General features: G+C 43.9%; 3 protein-coding genes and 1 pseudogene across 3 annotated transcripts in view; 1 reads left to right on the forward strand and 3 right to left on the reverse strand.

The window, feature by feature from the left end:
• The window catches only part of LOC106577540 (mitogen-activated protein kinase kinase kinase 11), a 31,928-nt gene extending 29,368 nt beyond the window's left edge, over positions 1–2,560 (reverse strand). Inside the window, exon 1 of the mRNA XM_014155656.2 lies at positions 643–2,560. Coding sequence (XP_014011131.2) covers positions 643–1,396 — 754 coding nt within the window. The 5' untranslated portion in view covers positions 1,397–2,560. The remainder of the gene's footprint in view (positions 1–642) is intronic.
• A 1,685-nt stretch (positions 2,561–4,245) lies between these two features.
• drap1 (DR1-associated protein 1 (negative cofactor 2 alpha)) lies at positions 4,246–10,781 on the reverse strand. Its single transcript, NM_001140209.1, is given in 7 exon segments — positions 4,246–5,768; positions 5,969–6,057; positions 6,241–6,331; positions 6,457–6,579; positions 6,722–6,815; positions 7,124–7,196; positions 10,677–10,781. Coding segments are annotated over 7 exon segments (684 nt in total). The 5' UTR covers positions 10,719–10,781; the 3' UTR covers positions 4,246–5,596.
• A 1,073-nt stretch (positions 10,782–11,854) lies between these two features.
• LOC106577541 (UPF0696 protein C11orf68 homolog) lies at positions 11,855–13,249 on the forward strand (annotated as a pseudogene).
• A 1,218-nt stretch (positions 13,250–14,467) lies between these two features.
• Positions 14,468–22,778, reverse strand: LOC106577703 (transcription factor p65; the record flags this gene model as incomplete). The annotated part of the gene is made up of 7 exons (XM_045701331.1): positions 14,468–14,563; positions 15,698–15,803; positions 15,921–16,453; positions 16,543–16,607; positions 21,883–22,014; positions 22,250–22,341; positions 22,690–22,778. Coding segments are annotated over 4 exons (345 nt in total), but the record flags the coding sequence as incomplete, so codon positions are not given.
• Between the last annotated feature and the right edge of the window lie 4,586 nt (positions 22,779–27,364).

Below are 27,364 nucleotides of genomic sequence, written 5' to 3' on the forward strand. Positions count from 1 at the left end.
TCGACAATGAAACAACAATAAGAAATTATAAGATGAACCTAAAGTAAATGGCAGTAGAATAGAATAATACATTTGAGCAAGTATAAAACAGGAAGGCACAATATATAGTCCAATATTTGCACGTGTATTGGAGGACAAGTGTATAAATTGAGCAGTGTAATAAAAGTCTGGTAGCAGAAGTTGTGTTGTGTGTGTAGCATTAGTGTGTGGGTGTAAAATTGCATTTGTCTAAAAGGTGGGATGTTTGCGCTTGTAAATTGTGAGCTATTAAAGTCGATATTGTAGTTGAGGGGGGGGGTAATTGAGCTTTGTCAAAGGCAAACAGTGTGGTGTATCTTGTGGTGATACAGCATATACCCTAGCCTGCAGTGCACATGTCCTGACAATCCCCTGCCTGAGTCCTGTAGGTCAAGATCCCCAGCAAATAGGTAGCCTACCACCATTTCACTCAGAGCCAAGTGAACAGGTGAAACTGAACTTGATAGTGGTATTTCCTTAGCTCCATGACAAACTAATTCACCTGCATATGACCTTTTGGCTCTCACTAGGTGTTATCTATAACAATGTTCTAACCACTGTGCATCGTAAAAAAAACGTTTAAAAAACACTCTGGACATAGACGGGCCTAGTGCAGTGACTTACTGTTGTTAGACTTAAGGTCACGGTGGATGACAGGAACAATGGCCTCCGTGTGCAGGTAGAGCATGCCCCTGGCGATCTGCACCGCCCAGTTGACCAGGACGTGCGGCGGGATGCGTCGCCCGGCCAACGCTCGGCTCAGCGCGCCACCTGATGCGTACTCCATGATGAGGCACAAGTTGGGTTCCCGTAAGCAAACCCCTTTGAGAGCGATGATGTTGGGGTGAGTGAGCATGGCAAACAGCCGAGCCTCCTGGCGCACGTTCTGGGCCGTCACGCTGATGTCCTCATCCGGATCCTGGCGGGCTGCCTTCACGGCCACCAGCCCACCTCTCCATGTACCGCGATACACCTTGCCGAAGCCTCCCACCCCAATGACCTCCTCGAGGCTCAGTTCCCTGAAATCCACAGCCTCAGGTTCGAACTCCCCCACCACGGCCGGCCCAAGCTCCCCGACTCCACTGCCCTGCAGTTTCCCATATGAAGGAGGCTTGAAGGACACATAGTTTGAGGGAAAGATGCCCACTTTGTTGTTGACTTTGCCCGCCCACCAGCCCTCATCACCGGATATCTCAGAGTCCAGCGACAGAACTTCCACCAGGTCACCTTTGTGGAGGGTGAGCTCGTCTTTACCGGACGCCTCATAGTCGAATAAAGCCGTCCACACAGTATTGGTGAAGTTTCCTTTTTGCGATTGATCCAAACCTTTCCAGTTCGACAGTGGGCCGCGGCTAAAAATGTTCTTCAGCGGCTCCATGGAGCCACAATGAGCAAATGTTCAGACACTGGGTTAGATTTTTAAAATAAAGTACAATAGAGTACTTTATTGCGCCACTCTCCCGTTCCTCTGTATCTAGTTGGTTCATCAGGGACCAGTGAAATGTGTTCAAAGGCCTGGCCAACAGGAACACAACAGTGTTCAAAGATAACAGGATAAAAAGCACCTCTCATGCGACTCGACATGGACTGCTTATGTTTCCATTGGAGCTGGCAACGATCAAACAAAGGCCATGGATATGACCAGTTCTGACAAGTGTTCCAATTTGTAAAATGGCAGAATTGTCTCCATAAAGCAAGTTTATACTTAATTTACGTGGTGTTTCAATGTGTGGTTTGAGCACATAACTCACTTAATTACTCTATTATTATACCGCACAGTCACATTAACTCATGAGTATGTGCTGAGATTGAAATTAGAAATAAAGGGGAACTTATTCCATTATAACAAAACCAAGACTGTGCAGGGAACTGGATGGATCAGTCACTAAAATTAGCATCAGGTGGTTGTAAAATATCCAGAACATTGGACAACAATAACCTCAACAAAAGAGCTCAACTCCATTTAGTTGTCCATTTAGAGTCGTCTGTATTTTTAGCCATTAAGTGTCGTGGCCATCATAAGCAGGAAGCGCTGAAAAGACGAGAAGAATAGCAGGAAAGGAGCGTTCAGTCAGGCGAACCCCGTGCTTTACCGCAAATTTCAAAGCTGACCAACTCGCCCTAAACCCACAGCACGACCAACGGTATCTGGACGAAACTTCTATGCGTTCTGTCAACAAATCTCACATTCGTTTGCCCAACTGTATCCATATTTGTTGTCTCGCCCGATGGTGATAGACTGTGTGTCAATTGTACAAGTCGGTATATTCCATAAGAACTTTATATCCACCGAGTTGGCAACAGGAAGAACTGTACGATCCTGCTTCTGAGTCTACTTTTTTAAAGAGAACCGCACACCGGAAACAAATCATATATTGTCCGTCGTGCGTAACGATACTTTAGTGCCAAGCTCCGACAAGCTCGTTGTTATTATCGATGTCCAAAAATCGTCATGATAGATGCATTATTGTTATCATGTCCCCCACTTCCTTTAGCCGTCGTTCCGTTCTCGAACCACTCTACATCTGTGCCTACAGTCAGAGAAGAGGGTGTGGTTTAGTAACTTTTTTTTCCCAGCAGGAAAAGAAAGCATCAGGGTGTACTCATTGGGCGATTTCGTGTTTCATGGTCCGGTGCCCCTGGGCGGAGTCAGTAGATTTTTGACCATTCCATTGGTCCTTAAATATTATCTCCACTCACCCGGGGTACGGGGCCATGCAAAACGAACTATCCATTAGACCAAACAGTACTTCCGTTTTGCAACTAAACCCAGAGTTTATTTTGGACAAATTCAGTTAGGTCACTCCCCATTTCTTTTCGTTTGCTTACATTTAAGAAACGTTTTAAAACAGAATCGGCGGAATGAATACGCCCCAGGTGACAGAAACAACGCAACTCGCGTTCTGGTGGAGGTAGCAGTAATATGCGGATTAATTCCCGTTTTCTATATTTGAAGTTCACTGGAATATCTGTGTGAGAAATAAATACACTCGTATTTGGCGCGCAGAAGAATGATCGTGATATTAGGCCGTTAATTGTTATAGACCAAGTGTCACAATTTGATTGGGTTGTATGTTGCCTTGGGGCAAGTTACTGGTCCAACGTGCAAATGTCAAGATATAAATATAATTTAGGTAATAAGGCCTATAATAGGTTACATAGTCTCCAATACTAATGAGATTGATGATGCACAGTGTCATATGCAAAAGTGTACATAAAACACTTGTCATCACTTTAGTGTAGCCGTTTCCTGAAGAGGGGCTTCTATTGAATAAACATAAAACATATGGTGCTATTTGGGTCTGAGACAGACGAAACCTGAAACTTTGCCACCTAGGGCACCTTTGCCCTGTGCTGCTGTGTGGAAACAGTGTGCTTCCTTCTGAGGCCTTTGATGGCTCCCCTGCCCCATGGCAGGCCTTTGTTGCTTCGCCGCCCCCGAAAGTAAATCCCCACCCATAACCCCAGCTAAACACCCCCACCCCCTGCTACCCAGCGCTGACTCATCACTTGTGCAGGAAGAAGGCAGTTGTTTTTGTGGCCTGGTGGCCGAGCCAGGCCTGCTGCTACATTTCCAATATGAAACCAAACTCAGAGGGGAGGGAGGGAAGGGTGTGGGTTCACAGTGCACACGGAGAACGAAAAATTAACTGCCTTTTCAGAAAGAGTATTTTCTTTGTTCGGTGTTTCTAATCGAATCAATCTCCTCTCCCTTGGAATCGCTCCCACAGAACAGACCTGTGCTGGCTTGCACTTCAATCACATTGCCTACTCTGTTGATAACGACATGGCCTTGACAGGGGACAACTCACATCAGCTGTGGTGACAAACATCCATTGTTAAAAGTTTATACACATTTTGTAGGAGTACTAATGCATGGTCAGCCATTTCTATTGTCCATACCTGGAGTCTGAGACAGGAAGTATTTGGAGGAGATATGAAGGTGGCTTAGAGAGAAATGTAGATTCTCCATATGGGAATGGGAAGTCAAGAGAATGTAGGATGGGTTTGGGTTGAACACAAAGGATGTGTTACACTACTGTGTAGTCGTAAGGTGAAGCCTTGTGCAATGTTTCGCTTCGGTGCCAATGGAATGAAGTTCATTGCCAGTTTCAATGGACTCAACAACAAATAGCTTATGGCATTGTGGCTTGTAATTTCACAGATACGCTTGGTAAAATATCTCATGCCGTTTGATGTAAAAGAAAAAAAACATGTTGGGCAGTGTTTTATTGAAATCTGAACTTTATTTCACCCATACAAAATAAAAAGAATGTTAAAATTGTACATACAGCGTCAAGTTCAACAGCCTACCTTTAAACATTTCATAACAAGAAACGGGAGCCCTATCCTTCTCTGCGTTTCAATTTGTACATTAAAAGAATCTAAAAGAGAGAAAAAGAAAAATACAACACAAAGGAGAATTTTATTCCAAGTGGGGGGAGGGTACGATATATTTTTGAAAACAAATTATAGGTGAGAAGAAAAGGTGAGAGGTTTAACAACTTTAAAAACAAAGTTATGGTCCAGGAGGAGTATCATAGTACATTTCAGATAAGAATAGCCAGCACATAAATATCTGTCTTCAAGAAGGAGATAGTTGGGCTGAGGGGGGGTACAAAACAACATATTTTACCTCAAAAGCAGTGACTTGTCACTCATATTTCAAAACAACAAAAACAACCAATTGGAGTTGTAATCATTAGCATAATGACATGTGAATATGGTTGACGTAAGCTAACGGCCAAGGTCTTCACGAGGATCAATTATCGTCATAAAAAGTTGCATTAAAAAGGGGGAAATCCTCAACTCTGAAGTCACATTGAGAAGAACTCATAACCTACAGTAAAACACATCTCCTTACCCGTACCCTAACGATTGGAATAGCCACGTGCAATAACGACCAACTCTGAAAGCAAGACCAAGATCTAACCGCTCTGCCAAATTCATAATCCTCACAGACAATCATCTCGTCTCCCTTTGCTATAGGAAAGTGCTGATCCCTTTCAAAATACGACCAACCGCTGCTCCGACTTCATCCCGAGAAGGTGTCTGTGTGTACAGTATTCTATGAGGCTACGTAGGCTGCACAGGCATTACAGTTTGATCATCTCAACTGAACCAGAGCAGCCGTTGAAGAAGTGAACATGGAACTGGAGTGATATGTCCGTTGAACACCAATGACGTATGCAGAAAACAGAGAGAGAGGAGAGAATAACCAAAGTGCAAACTACAATGGGGGACTTAATCAAACCGGTACTTGGGCTGGGGGCCTTTCAGAACATCAACTGCCATTTTTAGTCCAAATAGAACAACCACCTGTCTTTTATAAAACAACCTGGTTCATTTTTTTTCTCTACAATAAAATAACAAATAATTAAACACAATATACAACCGATTACTCGTCTTCAGTGGTGCCGGCTGTCATGTCTACAGACCTTACTGCCAGTTGTTGGAGGCTTTTCCTTAACAACGGGCTGCATGTGGCCATCTGCCCGGACTCACCTCTCTCTCAATGCAGCCACAGAGGAGAAGAACTTAAGAGAAAATTAAAGGTGAAAGAGCGGGGGGGGGGGAGCTAAGAGTCATAGTCTTCGTCATCATCGTCTTCGTCTTTGTGCGGCATGGAGGGGGGAGGCGGGGGTGCGGTGCCCATCAGCGAGGGGTGGGGGGCAAAGGAGCCCAGGGGCATGGCCAGGCCCCCTTGTGCGGTGCCCATGTGGAGGTACTGGGGTGGCATGGTGTCTGGGCTGTGGCACAGGGCAGAAGAGGGGGACAACAGCTTAGTAATAGTACCCGCACACAAAAGGGTCATGTTCAGTTAAGAAAATGTTTTGAAACTGTGTGAAATGGAAAGGTAATGCCTGAATACGACCCAGGAAAGCACAGTAGCAAAGAGTACAGTTGCGTGGTGGTTAACCGTGTGTGCGCGCGCATCCATCTTTATTACCTGTGGAATCGCGATTGTGGCTGCAGGTTTGTGCTCGACTGAGACCCGTCTTCCTCATCCTCTTCTGTCTCGCTGTCCTCAGAGTCATCCTGTTCCCATGGCAACAAAAAGCTAAATTAACCTCTACCCTCTCAAGGCCCCCCCTCCAATCACACCTGATAACTTCAATTGGCCACCAATCCAAACGAACTAACATTCCCCTCTATAAAACATTACTGTTATCTAAGCTAAACTTATGCTTTGTGGCTGCTAAATTTAAGGCCAACACCCACCTCTTGCTCTGACTCTGTGCCTGATAGCTTCTTGTCCTTGCCCTTGCAGCCAACTCCTCCGTTCTTGCGGCCTGACCCCGGCTTTCGACCTCTGGAGGACACCAAGTACAAAGTCAAGATTGCATAATTCACACATTTTCCAACACACAAAGCTTTTGTGGACCATCAGTAATATCCTATCCAAGTCAACAGTCGATATCATTCAGGGTCCGTTACCTGCGTGCAACCTTTTCCCCTCCCTCTGCGTGGTTGTCCTCTCCCTCGCCCTGCATGTCCGGCACTGCCGCTACCAGGTCCTTCAGGAAGTCAAACTGCTGCTCCAGCTCAATGCACTGTTTTCTACCAAGACACACACATTGTTTAAAAAGACAATACTTTCCCATCGCTTCAAAAAGCACCGATAGGCAAGAACGCTGAACATTACAATCTGTAGCCCTACTGACTTTTATGACCAACACCGATATCTGAATACATGACTTACAAGTGTGACGTCGTCATTGTTTTTGCGTTCCGGGACTGGGTGACTTGACAGGCTTTCGTCAGGAGAGACTCCAGGAACAGCTCCAGAGCTCGTGCTGGTGGTTGAGTTAAGGGGAAGTAGACACTAGCCACACAGGACCAAGGTGGGTTTTTTTGGCTTCAATAACTGAATAGTTAGACATTTCACAACTACTCAAGAGTGATTGCTAGACTCTTACTAGGCACACGACCCCCTCAAAAGTCAAAACAGTGAGTCATATGACTTTTCATTCAAACTGCACAACAAACAATTAACCCTATAATCTCCATATTGTCATTGGCAAAAAAACATGTTTTTATAATGCAGTTAATGTGAACTTGCAATGAAATACAGATGAAGCTTTCAGGTGAGAAGAACGGATACATATGATGACAGGAACGGCGGCAGCCACTTTGCCTATCTCTTCATCAGTCTGCATAATCTTCTTAATCCTGGCCTGTAATCACAATGGGAAGAGGTCAGTGAGAGCGCGCTTTGAAGATTACTACCATTAGAGTATCTGCATAATTGCCGAGTTACTAATTCAGCAACCAACCACACACGCCCAGCACATTGACCATATTTAGATGACAAATTAACTAGGCTATAAACAGAAATTTCAACTGGGTCTATTCCCATCCGTTTGCATCTGAGGATTTAGGTACCGCGCAGAAGTGATGACCTCGGTAGGTAGCAAAAAAATATATATATATATAATCACACTCGCACTGGGAGATAGTTGTTTGTTATGGTGATGATTATATACTGCTCAAAAAAATAAAGGGAACACTGAAACAACACAATGTAACTCCAAGTCAATCACACTTCTGTGAAATCAAACTGTCCACTTAGGAAGCAACACTGATTGACAATAAATTTCACATGCTGTTGTGCAAATGGAATAGACAACAGGTGGAAATTATAGGCAATTAGCAAGACACCCCCAATAAAGGACTGGTTCTGCAGGTGGGGACCACAGACCACTTCTCAGTTCCTATGCTTCCTGGCTGATGTTTTGGTCACTTTTTAATGCTGGCTGTGCTTTCACTCTAGTGGTAGCATGAGACGGAGTCTACAACCCACACAAGTGGCTCAGGTAGTGCAGCTCATCCAGGATGGCACATCAATGCGAGCTGTGGCAAGAAGGTTTGCTGTGTCTGTCAGCGTAGTGTCCAGAGCATGGAGGCGCTACCAGGAGACAGGCCAGTACATCAGGAGACGTGGAGGAGGCCGTAGGAGGGCAACAACCCAGCAGCAGGACCGCTACCTCCGCCTTTGTGCAAGGAGGAGCACTGCCAGAGCCCTGCAAAATGACCTCCAACAGGCCACAAATGTGCATGTGTCTGCTCAAACGGTCAGAAACAGACTCCACGAGGGTGGTATGAGGGCCCGACATCCACAGGTGGGGGTTGTGCTTACAGCCCAACACCGTACAGGACGTTTGGCATTTGCCAGAGAACACCAAGATTGACCAAATTTGCCACTGGCGTCCTGTGCTCTTCACAGATGAAAGCAGGTTCACACTGAGCACGTGACAGAGTCTGGAGATGCCGTGGAGAACGTTCTGCTGCCTGCAACATCCTCCAGCATGACCGGTTTGGCGGTGGGTCAGTCATGGTGTGGCATTTCTTTGGGGGGCCGCACAGCCCTCCATGTGCTCGCCAGAGGTAGCCTGACTGCCATTAGGTACCGAGATGATATCCTCAGACCCCTTGTGAGACCATATGCTGGTGCGGTTGGCCCTGGGTTCCTCCTAATGCAAGACAATGCTAGACCTCATGTGGCTGGAGTGTGTCAGCAGTTCCTGCAAGAGGAAGGCATTGATGCTATGGACTGGCCCGCCCGTTCCCCAGACCTGAATCCAATTGAGCACATCTGGGACATCATGTCTCGCTCCATCCACCAACGCCACGTTGCACCACAGACTGTCCAGGAGTTGGCGGATGCTTTAGTCCAGGTCTGGGAGGAGATCCCTCAGGAGACCATCCGTCACCTCATCAGGAGCATGCCCAGGCGTTGTAGGGAGGTCATACAGGCACGTGGAGGCCACACACACTACTGAGCCTCATTTTGACTTACTTGTTTTAAGGACATTACATCAAAGTTGGATCAGCCTGTAGTGTGGGTTTCCACTTTAATTTTGAGTGTGACTCCAAATCCAGACCTCCATGGGTTGATAAATTGGATTTCCATTGATTATTTTTGTGTTATTTTGCTGTCAGCACATTCATCTATGTAAAGAAAAAAGTATTTAATAAGATTATTTCATTCATTCAGATCTAGGATGTGTTATTTTAGTGTTCCCTTTATTTTTTTGAGCAGTATATATATATATGCGTGTGTGTGGACACCCCTTCTAATTAATGGATTTGGCTATTTCAGCCACCTTTCCAACAAGTCCATTTGTCAAATTTCTGGCCTGCTAGAGCTGCTCCAGTCAACTGTAAGTGCGGTTATTGTGAATTGAAAACGTCTAGGAGCAACAACGGCTCAGCCGCGAAGTGGTAGGCCACACAATCTCACAGAACGGGACCATTGAGCGCTCTAGCGCGTAAAAATTGTCTGTCCTCGGTTGCAACACTCACTACAGAGTTCCAAACTGCCTCTGGAAGCAACGTCAGCACAAGAACTGTTAGTCGGGAGCTTCATGAAATCGGTTTCCATGGCCAAGCAACCGCACACAAGCCTAAAATCACCATGCGCAATGCCAAGTGTTGGCTGGAGTGGTGTAAAGCTCGCCGCCATTGGACTCTGGAGCAGTGGAAACACGTTCTCTGGAGTGATGAATCACGCTTCACTATCTTGCAGTCCGACGGACAAATCTGGGTTTGGAGGACGCCAGGAGAACGCTATCTGACCCAATGCATAGTGCTAACTGTAAAGTTTGGTAGAGGAGGAATAATGGTCTGGGGCTATTTTTCATGGTTCGAACAACGCAGCCTTCGTTTCAGTGAAGGGATATCTTAGCGCTACAGCATACAATGACATTCTAGACAATTCTGTGCTTCCAACTTTGTGGTAACAGTTTGGGGAAGGCCCTTTCCTGTTTCAGCATGACAATGCCCCCGTGCACAAAGCGAGGTCCATACAGAAATGGTTTGTTGATCGGTGTGGAAGAACTTGACTGGCCTGCAGAGCCCTGACCTCAACCCCATCGAACATCTTTGGGATGAATTGGAACGCCGACTGCGAGCCAGGCCTAATCGCCCAACCTCACTAATGTTCGTGGCTGAATGGAAGCAAGTCCCCACAGCAATATTCCAACATCTAGTGGAAAGCCTTCCAAGAAGAGTGGAGGCTGTTATAGCAGCAAAGGGGGGGACCAACTCCATATTAATGACCATGATTTTGGAATCAGATGTTTGACGAGCAGGTGTCCACATACTTTTGGTCATGTAGTGTATCATGACATTCCTAGGCGGCTTGGTTTGTTGACAATTTATGCAAGTATCTGGCAAGCATTTACAACGCTAGCCACATCCTCCAATTTTCCCGATCATGTCTCACTTATTCTGAATGATACAAACCCCTAGCAGGCCTAGCTAACAGGCTAGATAATACTTGTTTAGGTCAATAACTAAATCTCGTCTATCAGTTAGTACAGCTGGCAAACTTAACAACAATGAACAAACTAAGCTAGCAATGCCTTTTTAATAGCCACCCTCCGAAGTGGCTGGCTGGCTAGCTTAGGTAGCTAACGTTACCATTAGTTAGATAACAATGCGTATCTACAGATCTAGCTAACTACAACGTTATCCAACTAACTAGCTTTATCTTCTTGTCTGCTAACTAGCTAGCAACATACCTAGAACAAATCATATTAATGGGTACACTGTTGATCTAAAGTTAGCAAGCTAGCTAGCGTTCCACAGATTTAGATCATTAACTTAGTTAGCTAATTAGCTATCAGCTTAGCAAGCAAAGCTTAACTACTTACCGGAGGGAATCTCGCATTATATTTTTTCTTTTTGCTGGGCATTGTTTTAAGTTAAACAGTTTATAAAACAATCTTCAATATTTTGTTATTATATGTCCCTCCAACCCGCACCCAAATGGGTAGGTAGCTAGCTAGCCTAGCACGTAGCCTTCTCGAGATGTTCCGCAGGGTCTCACGTTCCGTCGTATTCTTCTAGCATGCACTCTGGTCAAATAGACAGCACTCGAATGTGAAATAATAAACAAACACAGATTGTTGCATTATCAAAGTACTGTCGCGTTGAGGTAAAATCCAACATTGCAGGCTCAACGTGACAAACAGTTAAAAGCCTATCACCCAACTTTTACTTTGCTCGTTTTCTACTAGATAACGTTAGCCAAGCTACTATAGCTAAGCTAGTTCGCACACGGGGTGTTTCAATAAAGTTTTGCTAGCGACATTTAAATCATGATGGAGGCTTGAGCAGAAACAATGCTAGGCTGCCAGCTACCTCCTAGACTTGGTAGCTGGCACTTAAAACCTCTCGGTACAGGAAACATTTCATTATTATAGTTACTATAAATTGTTATATGTTCATGCAAGTATACTGAACAAATATAAACGCAACATGTCAATTGTTGGTCCCGTATTTCATGAGCTGAAATAAAAGATCCCAGAAATTGCCATACACACAAAACCCTTACGAAAAAAGATTGTAGTATAACTGCAGTACACTGTAGCGTAACTGTAGTTAGAATGCAGTATAACTGCAGGATGCTACAAATACTGCGTCCAAAATAACAGTCGACGGCAGTTACTGCACTTTTACTTCTTTTTTTTTTATAAGGGAAAGCTTATTTCTCTCAAATGTTGTGCACAAATTTGTTACATCACTGTTAGTGACAATTTCTCCTTTGTCTAGATAATCCACCCACCTGACAGGTGTGGCATATCAAGAAACTGATTAAAAGGCATAATCATTACACAGGTGAACCTTGTGCTGGGGACAATAAACAGCCACTCTAAAATGTGCAGTTTTGTCAAAGAACACAATGCCACAGATGTCTCAAGTTTTGAGGTAGCGTGCAGTTGGAATGATGACTGCAGGAATGTCCACTAGAGCTGTTTTCGGGTAATTTAATGTTAATTTCTCTACAATAAGCCGCCATCAAATGTCGTTTTTTGAGAATTTGGCTGTACGTCTAACCGACCTCACAACCAAGTGTAACCATGCCAGCCCAGGACCTACATATCCGGCTTCTTCACCTGCCGGATCGTCTGAGGCGGTGCTGAGGACTATTTCTGTCTAATAAATTCCTTTCGAGGGGAAAAGCTCATTCTGATTGGCTGGGCCTGGCTCAACAGTGGGTCGGCCTGGCTCTCAAGTGATAGGCCTATGCCCTCCCAGGACCACTCATGGGGGCCTAGATTACGGCCTCATTTATTTATTTCAATTGACTGATTTCCTTATATGAACTGTAACTCAGTAAAATCTTTTGAAATTGTTGCATGTTGCATTTATATTTTTGTTCAGTATACAATATAAATACCACGCAAATTCTAAACAACATAATTGTCATGCCAACGTCGAGCTAGCTAGCTAGCTGGCAAAAAAATCTAGGGCATATCAGCTTCTATCTTTGGTTGCATGAACTCATTGCATGCATGCTTGGGAATGACTGACTGCAAGGCAGTTCTTGTGAACAGGGTTTTAAAACTTTTCCTACTCAAACTAACTTTATGCTTATCAACAGGGAAATTCTGCATCCGTTTGACCATTGCTGAGAACCCACCCCAGGAACCCCTTGTTGAGATTCCAACATGGAGGAGGTTCAGGTGGAGGAAGATGTCACAGGGGAGGGGACAGAGGTGGAGAACAAAGAGCCACTCTCCACCGAGAGCTATGCAGCAGTGGCCATGGCTGCAGACATGGACCCCTGGATCGTATTCGACTCCCGCAAAACACCCAGAGCTGAGTTTGACGGCTGGCTGGAGACCAACAGGCCATCCCAGGTGGGCCGCTTCGGGGACGAGGAGGGCGGTAAGGGCCCTGTGGGGCGGATTGCTGTGTTGGGCCTGGACCACTGTCCTGCCACTGGGGACATCACTGGACTACAGGAGAGCTGGGAGAGGCTGTTGGACAGCGGGAGACCTGTCACCTTCCAGATTGTGAAGGAACTGGCACTGAACCACAGGGTGCTCACCGGGAAGTGACTGATGCACCTGGACTCAGGCTTCAAGGTGGACCATGCCTGGGAGTGTGTGGCCAGAGCAGCCATGGAAGGGAAGATCTCCATGACCAAGGTGAGCCCGTGTGACCCCAAGTCTGACAGCAAGCACGTCACCTGTTCCTATAATAAGGACTTCACAGACAAAAAAACGAGGTGATGAGGCTGGACGCAGTCATCCGGGCCACGGGGGTCAAGTGCCAGCTGTCTTTCAAGCAGGATGTTTACACCTACCTGGGCATCGTGTCTTGGTTAGGTTATTGTCCTGCTGAAAGGTGAATTTGTCTCCCAGTGTCTGTTGGAAAGCAGACTGAACCAGGTTTTCCTCTAGGATTTTGCCTGTGCATAGCTCGATTCCATTTATTTTTATTTTAAAAAAACGGACGTATTGAATTTTACATGTGGTCTATATTAAAGGGCACTTCATTTTATATAACAGGCTTTTAAAATCCATTATTTGCACACAATTTCTACTTAAAATATCAAAGGGACGTAAAAGGCACTCATTTCGTGAAACGACCCAGTTAGGTTTTAAACGTCTTAATTTATTATGGGAAATGAACTGCAGCTGAAATGAAATAATATCACACTGGTCTAAAAGCAAACCACACTGTGAATGAGCATAACTGAAATGTTTCACTCGTCCTTGTGATTGTCTCCACTCCCCTCCAGGTGTCGCCCATCTTCCCAATTATCCCCTGTGTATTTATACCTGTGTTCTCTGTTTGTTGCCGGTTCGTCTTGTTTGTCAAGCGTACCAGCGGTTTTCCTGTCAACTCCTGTTTTTTCCCCAGTCTCTGTTTTTCTCGTTGTTTTTCTCGTCCTCCTGGTTTTTGACCTTTGCCTGTCCTGACTATGTACCTGCCCGCCTGACTTCTCTGCCTGTCCCTGTCCCTGACCCGTCCTGTACCTTTGCCATACCCTGGATTATCGACCCCTGCCTGCCTTGACCTGTCTTTGCCTGCCCCTGTTGCTACAATAAACATTGTTACTTCAACAGTCTGCATCTGGGTCTTATCTTGATTCCTGATACTACTAACATGATATAGAATCTGCTACATTTATAAACAACAATATCCTTCCTGTTCCAAAGATGTATTGAAAATTAAAATGACAAGTTATACTTGGTAAAACTGTCCATAACATTAAGATATCTGTCACCAAGGTGAGTACTGTATTTTTCACGTATATCATCACCTGAAATGACAATGTATTCTTGTCTTGCTTTATATGGTAATATTCCACTACATTAGTATACCCCACAGTCAGTAATATTCTATTCCGATTGTCATTTTGAATGGCCGTAAGCCCACACCAGGATGGGAATGGTGGTTGGATGGATTTACGGACTCCCTTCAAAAATACAAGAGGTCCATCCTTGAAGTCCGTAATCCTGCTGGGTTTCATCCTTCCCCTCTAAACAAGGTTGGCTATAGACCTGGGGCAGAGGGAGTCCCTGGCAAACAGTGGCATGAATCCGATTTGGATACACCTTGTTTACAGACTAACTTAAAGGTTTTACCTGGCAGACGGACAAGCCCCGTCCTCACCTTCGTCCACACCTCTCTATCAGGCCTTCTTTTCAGAAGCCTTAGCTCCATATCCTTTGTATCTGCATCCAGGAACACCTGAAAAGGTTGGATGGTAGTTTGGACCGTAGTGGCAGTCATATAGAACATGCTGAAAAATAAAGTGAAATGGTTAGTAGATTCTTCACCAAATTGTATTTTCTGCAATACATTCTGCAACTGAAATACAAACAATAGAGAAAAATAATGTCAACTAGATCAAATTACATAAAGGCAGCAGCTTAGCATCCTATTTTCCCCACCCCACAGAATGCCTTTTCACATTTTGTAAACGTCCATATATCGCTCTGTATGTGCTACACAAAACCGCAAAATGTGCTGCAGCATTGGAACGTCTTGAACTTGGAATCAGTCTACCGCTAGTCTAGATCATTAGACAAATGCTTATTGGTTTAGTTTGCGAGATAATTTAGAAAAACTTGCCATCAATTTAAGAAGCTCTCTTGCTAACATCTAGCCTACTGCATACAGTGTCATAATACTAATTTGATGTAATTTTGCCCAGTGACCAGTCTTGGAAATCCCAGGGGAGGATGTATGATTCTCTTAGACATTTTGAAAGGGGAGGGTCCTCTTTAGACAGACAACTCTCCCACCAAATCACGAGTTTGGGTAGGAGGGCCAAGCCTGAAAAATCATACTCTTTCTGTACCCTGAAAGCAGACATGCCAGAACATTGCGATTCAAAACCAAAGTTTGCGGGAAAAACCTTTGCAGTGGTTTTAGTGAAGGTAGATGACGTAAATTTGACAGTTGCACTCATTAAAAATAACCTCTGCGTTCTCCATCTTGCTAGCTAGCTAGTACTTTGTGTCTGGCGGGGATGTTTAAGCTAGGGTAACAAGCAGATATGGCGGTGACGTCACCGGATAAGGCAATAACGCACATCCCATTTCCGACCCCTCCTCTCTGTCCCAATTAACGCAGGTACTTGTAGAGACGTGTATGTTGGAACATTGGTACATCGTGTGAGGCAACCTGTCTGTCTATAGAGACTACATAGAGACAGGTAATAGATGCAGCTGATTTGAACTGGACTATTTAGCCATCTTCCATAGCTGCGCAACGATATCTACCCACCTTACAGAATGAGTGACCATTTAGATAAGTGTACTTAACATGAGGTAAGTATTGTCATGGAATATCCAGTACGTAGCATCAGCGTACAGCTGTTACTATGATCAAGATGTGACATTATTAGCATGCAACACCTGTCAGAGTCTACCTTAGGGGTTATCTTCTTCAGTCTTCAGACTGTATGTTTCCCCTCGAGTGAGAATGCAGTCCGAACAGACCTATACGTAAGTGTTCCCTGTCTGTTGCCGTTTCGCCTGCAACAGAATAAGAAGTGATTATCAATGAGGGTACTCACACTGAAAACTCAATGTACATCTGGCTGCCTGTAATAGAAAAACAGAGTTACCAAACCATCAGAAGGGATTTTTTACCTGTTCAAGTGGTACATTTGATGGCAGGACGATCACATTGAGAACTGATTGGAGTGATGGAAAGGCAACACCTGCCCCTTGATTGAGAGCAGGGCTTCCCGTATGTACTTTCTGACAAGGCCCCATAAGGAGAGGTTGCTGGTGTTTACCACTGTGTGTGTGTCAGTCACCCTCAGCGGCGATAAAACCTCCACACTGTCACCAGTCACATAAGCCACAGACAGGGAACCAAGACCATCTCCAGCAAAACACATATATCAACAAAACACTAGGTGTCATTTAGCCATTGTATTGATTATTTTTTATGATAGTTCAAGTGGTGTGTAACTCACCAGAGGCAATCTCACAGTGTGGGAGGTGTAGCTGACGGACAGACCCCTGAGGATCTGAACAGGGCTCCTGCATGAGTCCGGCCTGTAGAATGCAGGAGACTCTCGTCCCATTGGACAGTCTTGTACAGCACCTCCCCCTCCATCAGAAACACCTGCCCTGTCAAACTGCACTGGAACAGACCTACATCGGAGCACTGGAGCCTGGGAGCCACAGGATAATAATCACCCTTACAATAATTATAACATCCTCTGAATCAAATGTAACAATGTTATCAGCAATAAATAGTCACCTGTATGAGGTTTCTGTAAATTCTGTCGTTGTTTCAGGCATTCATTTTGTTACAATTACTGGGGTCTGGAATGCAGAAAGAAAATACAATAAAATCATAGAAAGACCACCTTTAATCTGCACTGCAGTCCTCTTAAAATGATAGTTCACTACAAAATGTTTGTCCGATGTTTTCAGATCTCAAAGATGTGTAAATAGAGTGACACATTTCAGTTGAATACATTCAGTAGGACAACTGACTAGGTATCCCCCTTTCCCTTTCATAATACCCATAAAACCTAGCGGTCAAACAGGGAAATGGTTGCAATTGTTTTTCTACCGTTAATTTTTCCAATAGGGGGTTTTAGAAACACTTAAAATAAGGGCTGTGTCTTGTGTAGGCTTACCCTAGCGTGACGTTTTGATAACTGTGTAAATCTCTCTATATTCGCCTATATTCCCCCCCCCAAAAAAAAATGCTAATGTGGCTATCATAAACAACTACAAAATGCCAGGGTGATCTGGATGAGACTGCAGAATCGAAGGGCAAAGGTAAGAATCTCTGGATTAACTATCTAATGTTAGTTAAATATAGTAATGACTAAATTGGCTACATTTCTTTAAAATTGACAATTCTTTGAACTGTCTTGTGCAAGTTTTAAATTGACACAATACCTATTAGCAAAGTTGTCAGCTAGAGATGACGTGCAGGAGCTTGCAGGGATTTGTAGTTTGCATGATGTCTACTAATTAGCATATTCGAAATCTTAGCGTAAATAGAGCCGAATATGTGGGGAATCGCAGGGGGCTCGTTTCAGCTAGTTGTATTTTGTTCTTGATACCATGTCTTGTTTTGAGGTGTTTTGACTTATTTCATGTCGATGCTAATATGCCAAAAATTTGCTAGTTAACTAACCAACAACTGTAACGATGTATTTGAGAGACAAGTGCTCATTGTGCAAATGTATTTATGTTTTCAATAAACATTTGTAGACTAAATATAGTTTACATGTTATAAACAATATAAGCCAACCCTGTCTGTTTTGCCCCAGTTGCGCACGTGTTGATTTTGTTGCTAAACAACCAACCCTTCAATATGAAAGGAAAAGACAGCCACCGTCTATTTTTATTATTATTTGCGATTGAGGCATATAAATGGATCTATTATACTCAACTGAGGGGTGTGGACTCAACATTACAAAACATTTGAGGAGTAAAAACATTGGAGTGAACCATCACTTTAAAGGGATACTTCGCAATGAGGCCCTTTATCTACGTCCCCAGAGACAAATGAACTTGTGGATAGCAATTGTATGTCTTCGTGTCCAGTATGAAGGAAGGTAGTTTCGCGGGCCAATGCTAACTAGCATTAGCGCAATGGCTGGAAGTCTATGCGTAACTACCAGCATCCCTTTAAGTACTGAAACTCTGTAAGTAATGATGATGTACTCTATTTACATGTTCACCTGGTGTAGATGTAGAGCCGTGTACAGATTCAGAGTTAATGTGCTACTCGTGTATTGACTTTTCAGTCAATAAGAGAACGGGGTTAGGGTAGTGAGAGTGAGACAACGATGATTATAATAGAGAATGTGTTGTGAGGGAGAAGCGGAGCCTCAGACAACAGTGCCTTCCCCATGCAATCCAAGTTGGATGTTGGTCTAGTACGCTTCGATCCAGAGCAGTGCTCAAATGGCCCTGATGTGTGGGAGGCGTACTTCGAGCTTAATACCCCAGGAGCAGGAACTACATCAGATGTGCAGACAAGGTATGATTAGAACTGTGCTCCTCCGGGGAAGATACTATGTCAGAAAGGCATGTTAGGCCTACTCACTCTTCTGCCTCCAGGGAGTATAATAAGGTTATAGTCGTCTAGTAAAGTTACTGCTGCTATTTATTTTGCTGCCTGAAAGGAAGAGCCATTGGGATAGGAATAAAACACTTTTTGTTGCTGCCTTCGAGGAAGCTATGGCAGAAGGAGTGATACCGTTGGCTTAACTGCCTCTGCCGGCGTAAGGTTGAAGTTAGTAAGCAATGTTCTTGCTACCCCAAGTGCAGGAACTGTGACTGATGTGCAGAGCAGGTACGATTATAAATATGTTGCCTCTAGAGAAGGTACTACGACATAACGGCGTATACTGTTTATGGCTGCCTCCGGGGAACGTAGCATCTCAGATAAAGATATGTTATAGATGTTGCTGCCTCCGGAAAAGGTACTATGGCAGAATGTCATGTTAGGCATACTTACTCTTCTGCCTCCAGAGAGGATGAGGGTTAAAGTAATTTAGTAAAGTAGTTTACTAAGGTAGAATAGCTACTTTTAAAATAATGCTGGAAGATTAATTGGGAGAGGAGTGATACAATTGTTTTGCTGCCTCGAAGGAAGCTATGGCACGTCATCAGAACGCGCGTTCGGTTTGTTGTTCTGAACGTTTTTGAAAAAGTCTTTCCTCGACAAATTGCAAGCTTGCTAATTACAAATGTTATTTGAAAAAAAACTGAAACATTTGATGGCTGCCAAATATTTGATGAAGAAACAAAAACTATAAAACAGTTAGTTGAATTAGTCTAAATAAACAGTATGATCATAAGCACATCGTTTGTGGGGCTATTAGATATTAATCTTAATATAGCCTATATTTAAATACATGAGGGCCAAAGCGAAAAATGACAAAGTGAAAAAAACTAATTTTTTAGAAATGGTTAGCAAATTTATTAAAAAACAGAAATACTTTATTTACGTTAGTATTTAGACCCTTTGCTATGGGACTCGAAATTGAGCTCAGGTGCATCCTGTTTCCATTGATCATCCTTGAGATGTTTCTATAACTTGGAGTCCACCTGTGGTAAATTCAATTGATTGGACATGATTTGAAAAGGCACACACGTGTCTATATAAGGTCCCACAGTTGACAGTGCAGGTTCGAGCAAAAAACAAGTCATGAGGTCGAAGGAATAGTCTGTAGCTCTCCGAGACAGGATTGTGTCGATGCATAGATCTGGGGAAGGGTACCAAAACATTTCTGCAGCATTGAAGGTCCCCAAGAGTGGCCTCCATCATTCTTAAATGGAAGAAGTTTGGAACCACCAAGACTCTTCCTAGAGCTGGCCGCCAGCTCAAACTGAGCAATCGGGGGAGAAAGGCCTTTGTCAGGGAGGTGACCAATGGTCAGTCTGACAGAGCTCCAGAGTTCCTCTGTGGAGATGGGAGAACCTTACAGAAGGACAACCATCTCTGCAGCACTCCACCAATCAGGCCTTTATGGTAGAGTGGCCAGACGGAAACCACTCCTCAGTAAAAGGCACATGACAGCCCGCTTGAAGTTTGCCAAAATGCATCTAAAGACTCTCAGACCATGAGAAACAAGATTCTCTGGTCTGATGAAACCAAGATTGAACTCTTTGGCCTGAATGCCAAGCGTTACGTCTGGAGGAAACCTGGCACCATCCCTACGGTGAAGCATGGTGGTGGCAGCATCATGCTCTGGGGATGTTTTTCAGCTGCAGGGACTGGGAGACTAGTCAGGATCGAGGCAAAGATGAACGGAGCAAAGTACAGAGAGATCCTTGATGAAAGCCTGCTCCAGAGCACTCAGGACCTCAGACTGACGCTAAGGTTCACCTTCCAACAGGACAACAACCCTAAGCACACAACCAAAGCAACGCAGGAGTGGCATCGGGACAAGTCTCTGAATGTCCTTGAGTGGCCCAGCCAGAGCCCGGACTTGAACCCAATCGAGACCTGAAAATAGCTGTGCAGGAATGCTCCCATCCAACCTGACAGAGCTTGAGAAGATCTGCAGAGAGGAATGGGAGAAACTCCCAAAAATACAGGTGTGCCAAGCTTGTAGCATCCTACCCAAGAAGACTCGAGGCCGTAATCACTGCCAAAGGTGCTTCAACAAAGTACTGAGTAAAGGGTCTGAATACTTATGTAAATGTCATATTTAGTTTTTTTTCTACAGTTGCAAAATTAGTTTTTTATACTTTCATTCAAATGTATTCTTCAACATGCAGTTTCAGATGCAGCCCCTGCCGTTACTTGAAGGCAGCCAATCCAAACGTTTCTGAAAAGCAGTTGCTTTCTCAGATCTGTATTTACATTTTTTTTTTTTAAGAATAGTTGTAATCATCTCGAAAGTAACTATTTGTTCCCTCTGAAAAATAGTTACTTTTTCACAAATCATAGTTAAAACTATAGATACCCCAGTTCTGGTACTGAACTTTACTCTACTGTTCTGTAGTCTACTGAGCTCTACTTTGATGTCCCAACATCTGAAACATAGACGTCTATGATTGGCTCAAATTCAGTCCGGTCCAACAAAATGTCTTGTTTGGTGGAGGAGCTCATTAAAACAATTGCAAGTGTGTAGAATAATACCCAAATATGCAGCGGAGGATATTGCATATTTCTTCATTTGTGCACCTATTTAGGATACATCACCATGAAGAGAATGACATTCATATCCATAATTATGCATTTCTGTGTAGTACAGATCAAGTGACCCATGATGGAATTCCGTTACCGCAATTCTGTTATCGGGTGTATATCCACTTCACTTACTGTAGTTCAATAACCAAAATAGGTTTTTTCAAACTCAAGGTGCCATGTCATTCCTTCTGCAGACATCTTTGAATCTTCATTTCGAAGCAGATATTTTAGAGTTTTTGTAAAACGTGGTTGTAACGAGTACGCTGAGAGTCGGGAAGCAAGTTCAGGAAGTGAGTGTTTTAATAAATAAACGCAACTAAATACAAAACAAGAAACACAAACAACGCACCGACATGACACTGGAACAGAAACAACGCCTGGGGAAGGAAACAAAGGGAGTGACATATATAGGGAAGGTAATCAGGGAGTTGATGAAGTCCAGGTGAGTCTGAAGATGCGGTGTAACGACGGTGACAGGTGTGCGCCATAACGAGCAGCCTGGTGACCTGAAGGCCGGAGAGGGAGCACACGTGACAGTGAACGAAGGGAGATTTTCCTGAAATGTTGTTACCAAACTTTGCATCTGCACAGTTCTTCCAGTAAATGTGTTTTTGAAAAACGTTCAATGTAAATTATTAAAAGTAGTCCTTGTGTACAGAGCTGTATGGTTTGTTCAACTTTTAAATCAGTTGTTTTTGTTTGGCATACATTTTAAGTGAAGAACCGCAGTTTCGGAGCAATTCCGTTACCGTGGAATTGCCCCACAGTGAAACAGCACGGACAGCAGTGACAGAGGAAGGAGCCAGTCTGTACTTAGTGAGTGTTTGGGGAGAGCATGTATCAAGATAATGTATTGGGTGTGTGTGTGCGCATGAGTGCGCATTCACATGTGTATGTACGTACATGTGGGTGTGTGTATAGCAGACTCACTGTTGTCATAGATGGGCTGGGACACCATGGGCTCTAGAGCGAAGAGTTCCCCGCTAGGCAGAGTGATCAAGGCCTGGAAACACAGCCTCACTGCATTTAGATCAAACTCCTCCCACACGTTCGCCTCAGGAACTGCAACCAAAACACAACACAATCAGACAAATCCAATGGGTGTGGCATCTGGAATTGGCTATCTGGCATTGGCTGTATCCTTTAAGTTACGGTCAATGGAAGACAAAACATGAAAAGTAAACAGGTAAACAGCATGAAAATGAGATTGGAGGAGTGAATTACTTTATGTAACTGCCGTAATGTTATGACAGTGGACTGTCACGTACGGAGTGCATGTGCGTTTGCATGTACTCACTGTTGAAGGGGTTGTTTTGGGTCTGCAGCCTACAGGAAACTGCCTCGGCCACATCCTCTTTCTTCACACACTGAATGCCCAGGTTCTGAAAACTGAGAGCAGACAGTAAGACAAGGAGTCAAAGTGAACGTGTGTGAAAGTGAGATACTCTAGATATCGACCACAAGAGGGTGCTTATTCCACCATCCTCTGCTTCTGGCCTTTAAAACCAAGACTACACACACGTCCTCACACACATCCACGCCTTCCCACAGATGTCCTCTATCAAGATGTTGGCAGGTGCACACTGCATCAAACAAACATTTTGTTACTTTGTATTTCATCACACATCCATATACACACACACACACACACCTCCCCTCACATGCAGACACACACACGCGCGCCCAACACATACACACACACACACACACACAACACAGAGAGACCCTCCGTCTAACCTGTGTACTCGTCTCTCCTGCAGGTCTGCCTCATAGTAGCCATGTTTGCAGTCTTTCCCCACCAGTTCGTGGGGGTGGGGCTTGTGAGGTGGGTTCAATGTTCAATTCCTATAGATTTTTGTTATTGTTGTCTGGTGTCTTCTCACTTTAGTTCATTGTTTATAAGCTGAAGCTTCAAGTGAAAACATTCATGATGAGTCAAGATAAACAGTTGAGAGGAACAGGAAACAGTTACAGAGTGATAGAAATCTCCTTACCTTGGTTCAAAGGGGGCTGTTCCCATCCATATATTTCAATGGAGACATAGAAATGTATGGCGAAATCGATAATAGGTCAGTAAGGAGGATCAACCGAAATCTTGAAAGCTTTTGCTCAACCATAAACAAATACACTACATGGCCAAAAGTGTGTGGACACCTGCTTGTCGTCAAACATCAGGTGGACTCCAATCAAGTAGAAACATCTCAAGGATGATCAATGGAAACAGGATGCACCTGAGCTCAATAACGAGTCTCATAGCAAAGAGTCTAAATACTTATGTAAATAAGGTATCTGTTTTTATTTTTAATACATTTGCAAAAATGTCTAAAAACCTGTTTTAGTTTTGTCATTATGGGGTATTGTGTATAGATCGATGAGGAAAAAATATAATTTAATACATTTTAGAATAAGGCTGTCACGTAAATGTGGGGAAACGGAAGTGGTCTGAATACTTTCCGAATGCACTGTATGTACATGTTGGGGGTGTTGGGTTGCGACAACTGTGGGCCGAGTGTACCTCCGACTACATCGAGTCGCTGTCAGTCGATATGAGGAAACAGTCGGTGGTTGTATTTGACAAAAGTTTAATTAAAAAGTATGTATTTCAGCAAACAAATTAAGGTGCACAGCTACACGGGACAAACATAGGCACAATAAGGGTTTAAGAATGTACATTTTTACACGTCGACTGACAGTGACTCGATGTAGTCGGAGGTTCAACTCCAGTCAACTCCATTGATGTGATGTACATCGAGGAGTTTAGAAAAACTTGGCTAATCTACAGTAAAACCATTGTCCTGGTTCATGGAAAAAGATTGGAAAGTTGTTTTGTTTTGATTGTTCATATCCCCATGCCCCTCTCTTTCAAATTTGGAATGAATCACTTTTGTTTTAAATGGCTCATCTCTAAGGGAAAGGGATGCCTTCCATGTTTTAACACGCCCAGCTTAGGCCAAACACCAGACAGGAAACTATGCTCCTTCCTTGATAGTCTATGCTCAATTCTGCTTCAACTGCAGATCAGAGCACTTGAAGGACACCACTGGGTGAAAAAGATTCCTCATGCATGGTGTTTGAGCATTGACTTGAATGTTATTACATGACATTAAATATTTTATAAAGCTTTCATGATTGAAAGTCACCTTTGATGATTGCAGTCACCTTTGTCAATGATGTTCAACACCTAATAAAAGTGTATAATAATTATATTTTAGACTCCCATTATTTCCTGTGTAAGCCAATGTAAAGAGTGCAGGAGCCAATTGGCAATACATTTACAATTAGGCTATATTGACAAGGGGTTCAAATGTGAAAGTGGGTGCTCATGTCCACTGTTACCAAAAAAGTATCTTCAAAGCGAAAGCAACGCCCTGGCGACGTAATTGACATAGTTTACTAACCCGGTGGATTTATTATTTCAAAATGTGCCACCACGGACTGTCCAACGTGTGGCACATCACAAGAAGTTAAAGGTAGATTCAGCAAAATGACAATGCCACGAGCAGCACTGCAGATATTGAGATGAGTGATATGCACAACTTTGATTTCACAGTCACACGTAGTATCTGCGCATGTGCACGGGTTTGCTTCACTGCTGTTTGAGCCAGGGCCGATTTAACGCAGGAACTTACAGGGGCCCAAGCCCGTACAGGGCCCAAGCCCGTACAGGACCCAAGAGGCAAAAAAACAAAACAATACACGAGCCTGCTATATGTTCAAAATGCATCAGAGAGGATCATTTAGCCACATAGGATCAATAGTTTCAACAACAACAAAAACGGTGGATTGGAAAATAGGCACTGGATGGTTTGTCAATACCGTTGAAACCTTTTCTTTAAAGTTTTTTTTATACATTTGAATATTTGTAGCTCCTTTTTACGTTAACACCTGCAGTCAACTTGTGCAATACAGCGTTCTTCATTTCACCTGTCACATAATTTTTCATTATGAAGTTTACCCGTAGTCCCCAGTCAGGTGGTGTTTGTTTACAAGCACACAGCAGCGAGAGACCAGAGCCTTGTGAGTCACTCACTATTGTGACGCACACGCCAGGTGATCTAGTTACAGTATGGAATTCACAACTAAATGTTTGCCAGTTAGATAAAGTATAACTATTATGTCAACTTTCTAAAATGTGCTAAATGCTCTGAAGTTGTGCCTTCGGTTTGCTAATTTAGTAGCTAGTCACTTGGTATCAGCAGAGAATCCCCTCCTGGATCAAGAGTTTTGCTGTCTAATATTTGTTTTGTGCATGCAGCAAACGGTAAGTAGCATTTTTGAGTTACTTGTATACATTTATGAGCTGGGATGTCTGTAATGCAAATTGTTTAGGTCAGATCATTAGCATTTAGATCATTAGCATTTAGTTAGCATTCTCTATGGGATTTTACATGTACTTGTTTGCATTGCTAACCTTTCTTAATCCGGCCCTGGTTACAGCGTGGTAGCATTTACATTACATGGTAGCCAGGGCACATCTCTGCATCTCTGCATCTACTTCATATTGCTGAGTGTACCGCTACAAACTTTTGTAGCTGAGGAGCACATTACTGTGCGACGCACCTCGCGCATGTGTGTTGCACCAATTTGGCTACAAAGTCTCCAGCTGGTCGTTGGTCAACTTTCAAGGATACAATTGTAACTTTTAAAATCACACTGTTGCGTATCTGTATTAACATGTTATTAACCTAGGCTATAAGCAAGCACAAAACCCATGACTTCGTAGGATGATTTCTTAAATGAGTCATGACATAGCCCATCTTACATCAGCTGATATCTCAAAGTGCTGTACAGAAACCAAGCCTAAAACCCCAAACAGCAAGCAATGCAGGTGTAGAAGCACGGTGGTTAGGAAAAACTCCCTAGAAAGGCCAAAACCTAGGAAGAAACCTAGAGAGGAACCAGGCTATGAGGGGTGGCCAGTCCTCTTCTGGCTGTGCCGGGTGGAGATTATAACAGAACATGGCCAAGATGTTCATAAATGACCAGCATGGTCAAATAATAATAATCACAGTAGTTGTCGAGGGTGCAACAAGTCAGCACCTCAAGAGTAAATGTCAGTTGGCTTTTCATAGCCGATCATTGAGAGTATCTCTACCGCTCCTGCTGTCTCTAGAGAGCTGAAAACAGCAGGTCTGGGACAGGTAGCACGTCCGGTGAACAGGTCAGGGTTCCATAGCCGCAGGCAGAACAGTTGAAACAGCAGCATGGCCAGCAAGGAGTCATCATGCCAGGTAGTGTAGAGAGAGAGAGTGAGAGAGACTCCCGCCAACCGCCCCCCGACACAAACTTCTGCAGCATAAATTCTGGAGGCTGAGACAGGAGACACTGTGGCCCCATCCGATGATACCCCCAGACAGGGCCAAACAGGCAGGATATAACCCCACCCACTTTGACAAAGCACAGCCCCCACACCACTAGAGGGCTATCTTCAACCACCAACTTACCATCCTGAGACAAGGCCGAGTATAGCCCCCAAAGATCTCCGCCACGACACAACCCAAGGGGGGGCGCCAACCCAGACAGGAAGACCACGTCAGTAACTCAACCCACTCAAGTGACGCACCCCTCCTAGGGACGGCATGGAAGAACACCAATAAGCCAGTGACTCAGCCCCTGTAATAGGGTTAGAGGCAGAGAATCCCAGTGGAGAGAGGGGAACCGGCCAGGCAGAGACAGCAAGGGCGGTTCGTTGCTCCAGATCCTTTCCGTTCACCTTCACACTCCTGGGCCAGACTACACTCAATCATAGGACCTACTGAAGAGATGAGTCTTCAGTAAAGACTTAAAGTTTGAGACCGAGTCTGCGTCTCTCACATGGGTAGGCAGACCATTCCATAAAAATGGAGCTCTATAGGAGAAAGCCCTGCCTCCAGCTGTTTGCTTAAAAATTCTAGGGACAATTAGGAGGCCTGCGTCTTGTGACCGTAGCGTATGTGTAGGTATGTACGGCAGGACCAAATCGGAAAGATAGGTAGGAGCAAGCCCATGTAATGCTTTGTAGGTTAGCAGTAAAACCATAATCAGCCCTTGCCTTAACAGGAAGCCAGTGTAGGGAGGCTAGCACTGGAGTAATATGATCACATTTTTTGGTTCTAGTCAGGATTCATGCAGCCGTATTTAGCACTAACGGAAGTTTATTTAGTGCTTTATCTGGGTAGCCGGAAAGTAGAGCATTGCAGTAGTCCAACCTAGAAGTAACAAAAGCATGGATTAATTTTTCTGCATCATTTTTGGACAGAAAGTTTCTGATTTTTGCAATGTTATGTAGATGGAAAAAAGCTGTCCTTGAAACAGTCTTGATATGTTCTTCAAAAGAGAGATCAGGGTCCAGAGTAACGCCGAGGTCCTTCACAATTTTATTTGAGACGACTGTACAACCATCAAGATTAATTGTCAGATTCAACAGAAGATC

This window comes from Salmo salar, chromosome ssa18 (assembly GCF_905237065.1).
Source record: "Salmo salar chromosome ssa18, Ssal_v3.1, whole genome shotgun sequence".
NCBI lineage: Eukaryota > Metazoa > Chordata > Actinopteri > Salmoniformes > Salmonidae > Salmo > Salmo salar.